Here is a 10,000-nt window from a genome sequence, read left to right on the forward strand (position 1 = left end):
AAATAGTTTTGAAGAGGGAAGCATAAATGTTTGCAATCAATTAAAGTAGTGTTTCTGTATCAATTCGAGCCGTCTGGACTCCAATGTAGCGCCCAGAAAATGCACAAGATGGCGCACAACCTCTGTTGGAAATGGGCTGATTTGTCTGCTGGGAATTTGTGTCAACTAGTATCAAATATAGTAGTCTTGGTACAACACACAACGATTCACCATCACGTTATGTTTTGTCCTTCTAATTTCGCCATCAACATGATGAGACAAAAAAAGTACCCAAAATGCATTGTGTGTCGCTTTCTCGGTCAGGGGCGTTCCAGACGTGACGTCACGTCAGGCATCGTCATCAACTCGAAAACAAGACTTCCTGAATATTCAGCGCGAGTCTTAAAACTTAAAATATAGCTATATGTGGTGGAATCTTTGTAAAATACGCTCAGTCGAAGTCATTTGAAGAGATTTTACAAATTATGGACACAACTTGTCCGGAAGCGTCGGCTCTCCTTTAAACATACTCGTATAAGCCTTAAACATACATTCCATACAAAATATAGCACTGAAACAACTTAGAAACAAATTCACCTTATGAACGACCGTTTGAAATGTATCTCGTTCATAAGTTGGGTAGCGTCTGTATCTACTTGAACGGTGCATGTGTGCCGGGTTGACCCACTTTCTTTGCTTGGCCAGGCTTCTGCTGTTGTCTGCTGTGCTGTTCTGTGCACTGCTGCTGGGGGGGATCCCTGCAGACTCCCCCCAGTCCTCCTCCTGACAGACACTCACCCTGGCATGTTATCCCCCATGGATTTCAGGCCTCTGCTTTCTTGCCAGTGTGTTTCGCATGCACTTATATGCAGATGCACACACGCATAAGACCTGACAGCATCCTTTTGCCAATGAGAACGCAAACACTCGTGTGCATATTCAAAGCGCTTCTGAGTTCTGTGCATCCTGATTTTTTTTTCTCCCTCCTCCCCTGTTTGTCTGGGGTTATTGTTTCAATCTTGCTGCATCAGGGGGGCCTCCTCAATGTTATAAATTAAACATAAATGCAAATGCGCTGAGCCATTGCCGCCTCCCGTTTTGTGCACGTACACACTCGCCATTCAAACAGATCCGTGTGTCTGCGAATTAATGGGAGAACAGTGGGCTTTTTTTAATGAGTGGGTGAGGGAAATTAGAGTTGCAAAGCCACAGCGTATGCACCCCCTTCCACCACCCCCACCCCCCATCCTGAACTGCAGCCGAGGCAACGGCTTGAAAAGCCATCATAGAATATGCTAATGACCGGTCGTCTCACTGTCAGCCTTATAGTGTTGCTCGAGATGAGATCAGAGCTGAGGCTTTGATCTGCCACTCTGACAGCTGAGAGAATCGGCATGTGTACATAGCACAGAAAGCGTTGTGTGTGTGTGTGTGTGTGTGTGTGTGTGTGTGTGTGTGTGTGTGTGTGTGTGTGTGTGTGTGTGTGTGTGTGTGTGTGTGTGTTTGAGGCCTGTTCTAATCACAAAAGGTGCACACGATCAGTTACGATTTGAGTTTGACATTTTACATTGTTAAAGGTTCTCTCTCTCTCTCCCTCTCGGTCTTTCTTTGTATTTCTTCTCTCCCCCCCCCCCCCCCCACACACACACTCATATACAGTTGAAATAAACGGTGTGTGTATATCTTTTTGGAGTGTCCCATACAGTTAGATACATAGTTAGCTGCTCCAGTTGATGGATGGTATTATGATATTGGATTGGATTAGCCTTTATTAGTTTCGGAATGGAGAAATTTTACATTTCACAGCGGCAAAGTTATGAAAGGAAGAGGAAAGGAAAGGAAGAAGTAGAAAAACAAAATACAGGAGATACTGTAAAGGCAGCCACTCTCACGGTGCCATCTTGAAGTCAAAAGAAGAAAAAAAAGACAACACAAAGACAGTCATTCAATCTTTAGCACTTTAATTGTTGTATGAAGCAGTTCTAGATGAAAGAGAGGATCAAAGCGTCCTTTTCACCAGTGGATCAAGGACAAGGTCTGCTCCAACTACTGTAAATGTAGAAAGCAAACACGAAGCTCTAGCGTCCATTGACGAAAAGAGATCGTCTCGCATCTCCTGCCCTATGTAAATCCGCTTCAATTCCAAGCCGCGACTGTTCCAACGCACCGACATTTCGGCTGAACAAAGCGGGGCTGTGAAAATGCTGCCATTACAGGTGCAAAAAAACAAACGCCCCAGAGCTGTCCTGCGATGACAGTCAAATGGCACCAACATTCCTCCCAATCAAAAACAGTGCTGGCATATTTGTGCTGCCGAAAAGGCGCAACCACTCGGCACAGTGTCCTTGTGAGAGGACTTGCTGACGGCTGCCTATTCGGGCGCCATCTTGGACTTTTTTTTTTCACAGAGAACATAGTGCACGTGCATTGTGAACACCGCTGAGACCTTGTTGTTGGACCATAACCACATTTTCTGCCATATGGACACATAAAGCCTTGTAGCCGCAACAGATTTCCTGGGATTCACTCCGGTGAAAGAGCTTCGGTTAGCAGAAGTGGGACCAAACATCCCTGGTGTCTGTGTTCAGTCACATAAATGTGACTGAACACAGTGCTTTTATTTCTATTTTATGTTTCCACGCAGTAACAGAACGTGTAGGGATTTGTCAAAGCTCAATGAATATCCATTACTGACTGGTTGGGGGTCTTTTCGACAAGTCAATGCGTTTGGGTAGCAAAAAAGAAAATGTTGACGGCCATAAAACAAAAAAAAGGGAGTTATTACATCATAGTAGTCAATTATAGAAATGGGAACATATGTATTGAGTTATTATAACCGCTAACAAGTTGACATTACATTAAAAAAATCAATATACACGATGTAAATTGCGAAGTTAGCTTTATCAAATATTTGTGTGATGTGACCTCCCAAGCAAATGTATTAAGCATTCCTTCTCCACATATTGCATCAACAAAGGCAATGGTGAGTTTACATTAAAAAATGTTTTAAGTGTTAATACACCGTGACTTAATTCAGTTCAGTTTTATTTATATCGCACAATATTAAAATAGAAGTTGTCTCGAGGCACTTTATATATAGAGCAGGTTAAAAGGCCACGTGTCTCACACAACTGTTGAGTTACATTTTTAGTAGTAGTTTAACCATACACTTGTGAACGTTTTTTACACTTGTATCAAAGTTAATAATGTTAAGATGAAAAAAAAAAACAATCAAGGCTTATTTCATACTCGCCAACCTTGAATAACAGCTGCCCTTATAAATGATTACAATTCTCGTATAAACGTAGTACGAGGCACATTGTTTGAAATGCTAAAAAAAAGCTAACTTAGGCGGAAATGCAGACAGTTTACTGCGCATACATACGTTATGCTTTTATCAATCGACCATACGCAGCGATAAATATATATATATATATATAAATACGATTATGGTTTACTTTTGCTGGTTTGCTGTGACAATAGTAGGAATCGGCGGCAGAATTGTCGTTGGCTACCAGCAGTCGAGACAAACTGGATTTGAACCAAAATGGTCTTTTTAAGATCGGTTCACATTTTTTTCCAACATTTTTTCCCGTATAAAAGTTGTAGTACTCCGTACATTATTTAAAATGCTACAAAAAACGTACGTATAAAATACAAGGAAAGCGTATAAATTGACAGGTAGTACAGAAGACGGCTGAAGAAACCTTTTCATCGATTGATAGAATGTTATTTATGCTTTTATTATGAAACTCACAGTTGTACTTACAGCATCGCTCCAGCAGGGGGCTTCCAATTGTCATGGACCTAAAATGTAATTTCTACTCCACAACGTATCATGCAGTCAGTTATGTCTCCTTGTTTTTTTTTTTACTCAAAGCAACATGTAGCTAAAAATATCATACTCAACATCACTATAATTAGCATCACTTCCACCACTGGCATCCTCATCATCATCTTCATGTGTGTCATTATCATCATCGTCGTCGTCAGCATGTTTGTCTTTAGCACCACGGGCAGCAGCAGTTCTAATCATTACCTCGGCCATTGTCAGCACCACTCTTCCCCAAATACCCCCCACATCCCTCATCCCTGCACCCCACCCCTCTTTCCACCTCCACCCCTCTTTCATCCACAGCTCCCTCTGTTGATCAAATGCATCTGATCTCATCAAAGCAGAGCCTCTGCTTATTCAAGTCCCAGCAGACAACCAGCGTCTTTGCTTAGCACTATTTTACATTCATGTTTGAATACCACTGATGGGTTGGAGCGTATCTTGTAGATTTTTTGTGTGGTCCTAGTCCGCAGCCTGGGGTTGATTTGTATTTTTTTTTTTAATCCTTACACCTATTTTTGAAAACATGTCCCTGTTTGTTCACGCGAATTGATCGCGTAGAAAAAGAACTGATGGGATATAAACGTTGCTTTATTGTAGATTTTACAATGCATTTATATATGTGCTCATTTTGATACGTTTATGGCTGCTCGGCTGTTAAAATATGACTGATCTTATTCAAAAAGCAACACTTTTTTTGAGTTCATGTGTCCTACTCCTGTCAAAACTGCAGAGAACTGGCTTGAGTCAAGGGACGTTGACGAAGGTTGGAATGAAAGCCTGAACTGGAATTTCATCTCATAGTTCCCTTCCTCCATTAATTACCAGGTGTCACGAATGTCGTAATTATTTCACCCTGATTAGATTAATTATGGTGGTGCTGTAAAATACTACGTAGGGGTGGACCAACACATTCCAGATCCCATACAAATATTTTTATAGTAGTAAGTTGTCAACAGGGGAAAAAAACATCAAAAAAACACGTTTTCTAAAAGTTATACGATTACGTCATATTTGAAGGTGTCCCTCACCGAGGACTTTCAAAATAAAATATTTGAAGCAGTACCTCACCGAGATCATTCAATTCAACGTATCAAAAATCGTCATGTAGGGCAGTGTTTTTTAACCTTTTTTAGCCAGGGCACGTTTTTTTACATTGGAAAAAAAAATTGCCGCACACCACTAACCAAAAATGTTATTGAACATTATATTTAATGACAATAAAATTTATCAATGTGTTTATACTGAGTCAGAGTGAAACCTGGGCCGGTTTAGATAAACCCAAGGGCCTTCATCTTGGTCAGAATCGTGTACAGAGCCCAATTAGTGGTTTGCAGTTGCCCTTTTTAAAACTTTTCAATGATTGACACCACACGATTGACGATGGCATCATATTTGCAGAAAATGTTTCCTAAATGTTTTATAAAAAAATATATGTTAAAAAGTGACATTGGATAATTTCTCAGTGCGAAATTCTCACGGCACACCTGGTAGTTGAAAATCACTGATCTAGGCACTCAAATTGAGAATCCACTCCGGAGTTTCCATGTGTGTCGCGCTTGGAGCCTTGGAGGCGGATAAACTGGTCGAGCTCGCTCGCTCGCTCTCTCATCCCAGTGCTGGGCCAGAAGGGCTCTGGGAGACACTTCCACATATCATCAACAACCGGGATGGAGGAAAGAGCCGAACGGGTGACGGAAAAAGTTCAAAACCGAAAAGAGCAACTTTTAACATGACGCTTGACTGACGCGCAGTTTGACCACCACCACCACCACTACTACGACGAGAGCACGGGTGCTAGATTACAGTCTGTATTTCTTCTACTACTTGCTCTTCATTTTTAACAATTATTTACTGGTGTGTGCTCAAAACTGAGGGAAGGTGGCGGTCGCCGGGCGCCGAGATGTTGGAGTGAGTGAGCATGGCTGCGCAAGTGGCTCCCTCCAGAAATAACAAAACCAAGAAATTATCCAGCGGCTTGGGTACGGAGCTCAATTCGGGGAAATCCGGAGGATCGGGCACAGGAGGCGGTGGTGGAGGAGGAGGAAGCGTACAGCAACGCGGCGGGCAGATGCTGGTCGCCGAAGATGGGATTCTAAATAATATAGACCGTCACCGCCGAACGGAGCCCGGCATGGTACGTTCAACTTCCTCAAGTCACGCCAAGGATGGGAATAACCTCACCTCGTCTAATTCTAACATTTCCTCCATGGAAGCGGGAATAATCGCCAACCATAAACTGAAATGTGTCAGGAGTGTAGACCCCCCTCAGTCCCAGACGCCACAGCCTCAATTCAACCAGTTTGCATCGCATCCGCAGCGTCAGATGCACAACAACAACGGACAGGGACCCCGAGGGACCGTGGACCACCACGGCGGTAAAGAGAACCTTTTGGGAAGTCAAGTGGAGTCTCAGCAGCCGGCCCAAGGTAAAGGAGAGGCCCATATGAAATCCACAGGGGGGATGATGATGTCTTCAAGGTACGATCACGCCAACATGGGGCCAACCGGCAACAGTTCAGAGTACAACAACAACAACTATTACTCAACACGGTCTTATGAGCAACACGGTGGACAGGAGCACCAAGGGATGGGACACAACAGCATGGGCAATTCCCACGAAGCCGGATACCAGAACAGCCAGTTCAACCATTACCCCCCTTATAACCGAACACGGTACGGTAGTGGGAGCTACGCCATGATAGGCCCCTCTGGGTGCAGGCAACCCGAGAACTTGATGATGAGCGGCAACTCTTCAGCAAGCCACGGCAAGCCCACGCCGGGAGCCTCTTCCAGTGGCTTCCAAAGGTTCCCGGGATCGACTCAGCAACAGCAACATCCCTCGGGGGCCACCCCCACCCTCAATCAGCTGCTCACGTCACCAAGCCCCATGATGCGAGGCTATGGTGGGGCCTATCAAGACTACAGTGGATCCTCGGCACCGCAGGCACTGGGGAAAGATTTGGGGCCTCAGTATGGAGCCACCACAGCTCATGGCTGGGGAGGGCAACCGCGGAATCATCCGCATTCGATTAGTCCTGGCAATGGAGGGCACAGTCTCGGGAGGGGTCAGGTAAGGTCAAAATCTTAATGTCGTACAGTGTTTGTGTGCAGCTGTGGATCGGTGCATTTTGGTGGTTTCATGTGTTCATTTTTTTGTATAACCGTATCAAACATCATCTGCTCCATATGATGAAAACATGAAGGAAATACTGTATTTATTTTAACTCATTCACTGCCAGACATGTACTAAAATGTGTCCACTCCGGTGCCAGGGTTTTTGTCATCAGAGTTAGAAAGCCTTTAATCGTTCCACAATGGGGACATTTGCAGTCCACAGCAGCAATTAAAAAGGGAATGGGGGGGGGGGGGGGGGGAAAAAATTATATTCTAAGCATTCATTGCAAGCAAGTCATTGTTCCTCAAATTCCAGGATCCACAGAATATTGAGTTTTAGGATGACATAAACATTCAATACAGCGTAAGAGATCTCAGACAATTTTTTTCCATCAGAAAAAAGTTAATTCCTAAATGATATGGGTCTGGAGTTATATGATCTTGAAATGAGGGTGGCTGTCCAAAATACAATGCAATACATACACATTGGTTTATATTGCACTTGAACAACAGCTGAAGCTGGAACAAAGCGCTAACATGGACAAAAGAGAAATGCTGCCCTTTTGTGCAAGTGAAAAAACATTGGCAGAGGCCATGGCCAGCGCGTTATCGGCACCCAAGCATGAAAAAAAAAACCAAATCCGAACAAATTCTGGAATGGCGCTTGACGTCATATTTTCAATTCCCGAATAAATTCAGAAATGGCAGTGAATGAGTTAAGCTGCTGAAAATTATTTTAACTCATTCACCGCCATTCCCGAATTTATTAGCTAATTGAAAATTGTGACATGGAGTGCAATTTCCAAATTTGTTCGGATTTAGTTTTTTTCTTGCAGGGGGTGCCGATAAAGCACTAGTCAGACCTCTGACGATGTTTTTTCCCTTCCACGATGGGGCAGCATTTGCCTTTTTTTCCATGGTAGTTCTTTGTTATTGCTTCAGCTGTTGTTAAAGCGCTATATAAACAAATATGTATGTATGGGTTGTATTGTATTTTGTGCGGCCACCCCTATTTCATGCTCAGATAACTCCAGATCCATATAACTTAGGAATTAACTTTTTATGATGAAATAAGAGAGTCTAAATTTCTCACGCTGCATTGAATGTTTATGTAGTCCTAAAACTCCATATTCTGTGGGGCCTGCAATTTGAGTGAAAATAACAAAAACCCTGGCACTGAAGGGTTTTTTTTCCTCACATTTTTGCATATCGTCTGGCATCGAATGAGTTAAACATAACGTGTTGCCGCCGTCGCGATAAACACGACGAGTTCAGCATTTCTATCATGCTATCATAATTGGCTGTCATTATTTTCATGTCATAATGGGATATATTTAGAATACATTGAGCGGATTGTCAGTATGATCTCTTATTTACTACGAAGATAGTTGTACATGCCTGTTTGACTAGCTCTTGTATCAAATGAAAGAGAATAACAAAGCAACTGGACTTTGTTTTTGCACAGTGCTGTACATATCTATATCTATATCAATACATAATGCAGTAGTGATCCCTAACACATGGCCAGAGGGTATATTGTGTTTAAAGCACTCATCCAGCTAAGTAAAACACCTCCATAAAATATTAATTAATTCACATAACGCTTTCGATTAAATGCTTGAACTGATTCTGAAAATTCAAACAGACGAGCCATCATCGCCTGTGGCCCGAATCACGATTAGGACATGTGAAGCGCAGTTCAAAAATTGAAATTTATTATTATTCATCCTTCTGTTGTGTTTTCAGTTCAATATATAGAATTTGAGAAGAAATATATCAAACCCTCTAGTGATTTTTTTTTCTTGATCATTCGATTAGCCAAAAAACAATCACATCACTTTTAGAATCAATGCCTTGTTACTGGAAATGATACAAGATACATCATACATGTTCTCGTCTAAATCTCGCCGGTTTGGCCATTTTAGAATGTCTTGTTGTTGACCGTGCAATGAGGAAAAAGGTCCAAGAATGACGTGAAAAATTACAGTGCGAAGTAACAGCAGTGTTGTAAAAGTTTTCAAATAGCTCAAGAAAGTTTGGGAAATACTATACTGAAGGAGAAATGTTCTAGAAATGTTTATCTAGCTCTCCAGCTATCTAGCTATGTATTTAACTAGCTATCCAGCTGGTTATGTATCTATCTATGTAGCTAGCTAACTAGCTAGCTCTCTATATGCTATCTAGCTGGCTATCTATCTTTCTATCAAGCTATCTATTCACTAGTTAGCTAGCTTTCTATATATTTGAGTTACTTTTGGGTTGGCTGGCGTGTGTGGCTGCCGCTGCTCACCCACAGAAAAACTTATCCTTTGACTGTAAAGTGACCTTGAGAGTTTTGGAAGGTGTTTTTAAATGAAATGTATTATTTTTGTTATTTTTATTTTTATTGTTATTTTTAGTGTTATTTTTATTTTTATTTTTATTAGATTAGATGAGCCTTTATTTGTCTCACGGTGGAGCAATTTACATTTGACAGTCGAGAAAACAAAATACAGGAGCTGCTGTAAAGGCAGCCACTTTTGCGGCGCCATATTGAAGTCAAATAAATAAACAAATAAATAAAACAAAAGCAAATAATGTTTGTAAAATCATGTGACTAACGGTCCATAATCTTATATTCAAAATATCATTCACATCCCTGGAAGGTAACATCTTTTCTCGGCTGTGGAATGCCTTGCTCAAGGGCACATCGGTGTTGACAGTTGTGGGAGGGGACATAATAAATTCCCCCCTCCCCCTTTTGCTGGCTTTAGCTGTCAACATAGACTGCTCTTATCCTGGAATCCGTCACTCTTTTGGGAGCATTGTGCTGAAACATTGCTGGCGTAAGCAATGTGAAGACCTTTATGCACACCCAGGGAAAACCGGGACTCTACTGCCAAACATTTCTTTGCCTGAGAGAACCACTTAGATTTGTTTTAGATGTGCTAAATTATGCGCACTACTTGATGACACATCTGGACAACTGGAGGGCAGGGGGGGGGGGGTAAAAGCATCACGGAGGGGGAGAAAATCATTTAGTGTTAATAAAGGACAATTATTGGATGTTGTTGATTTTTTTAACGGAGT

The 10,000-nt window shown here is 42.1% G+C and overlaps 1 protein-coding gene across 1 annotated transcript in view; it reads left to right on the plus strand.

Annotated features, from left to right (window-relative positions):
• The first annotated feature begins 5,445 nt into the window (after nucleotides 1–5,445).
• The window catches only part of arid1b (AT-rich interaction domain 1B), a 229,321-nt gene continuing 224,766 nt past the window's right edge, over nucleotides 5,446–10,000 (plus strand). The window contains exon 1 of the mRNA XM_089003853.1: nucleotides 5,446–6,887. Coding sequence (XP_088859979.1) covers nucleotides 5,736–6,887 — 1,152 coding nt within the window. The 5' untranslated portion in view covers nucleotides 5,446–5,735. The remainder of the gene's footprint in view (nucleotides 6,888–10,000) is intronic.

Source organism: Hippocampus bargibanti, linkage group LG09 (assembly GCF_051943395.1).
Source record: "Hippocampus bargibanti isolate YZ-2025 linkage group LG09, ASM5194339v1, whole genome shotgun sequence".
Lineage (NCBI taxonomy): Eukaryota > Metazoa > Chordata > Actinopteri > Syngnathiformes > Syngnathidae > Hippocampus > Hippocampus bargibanti.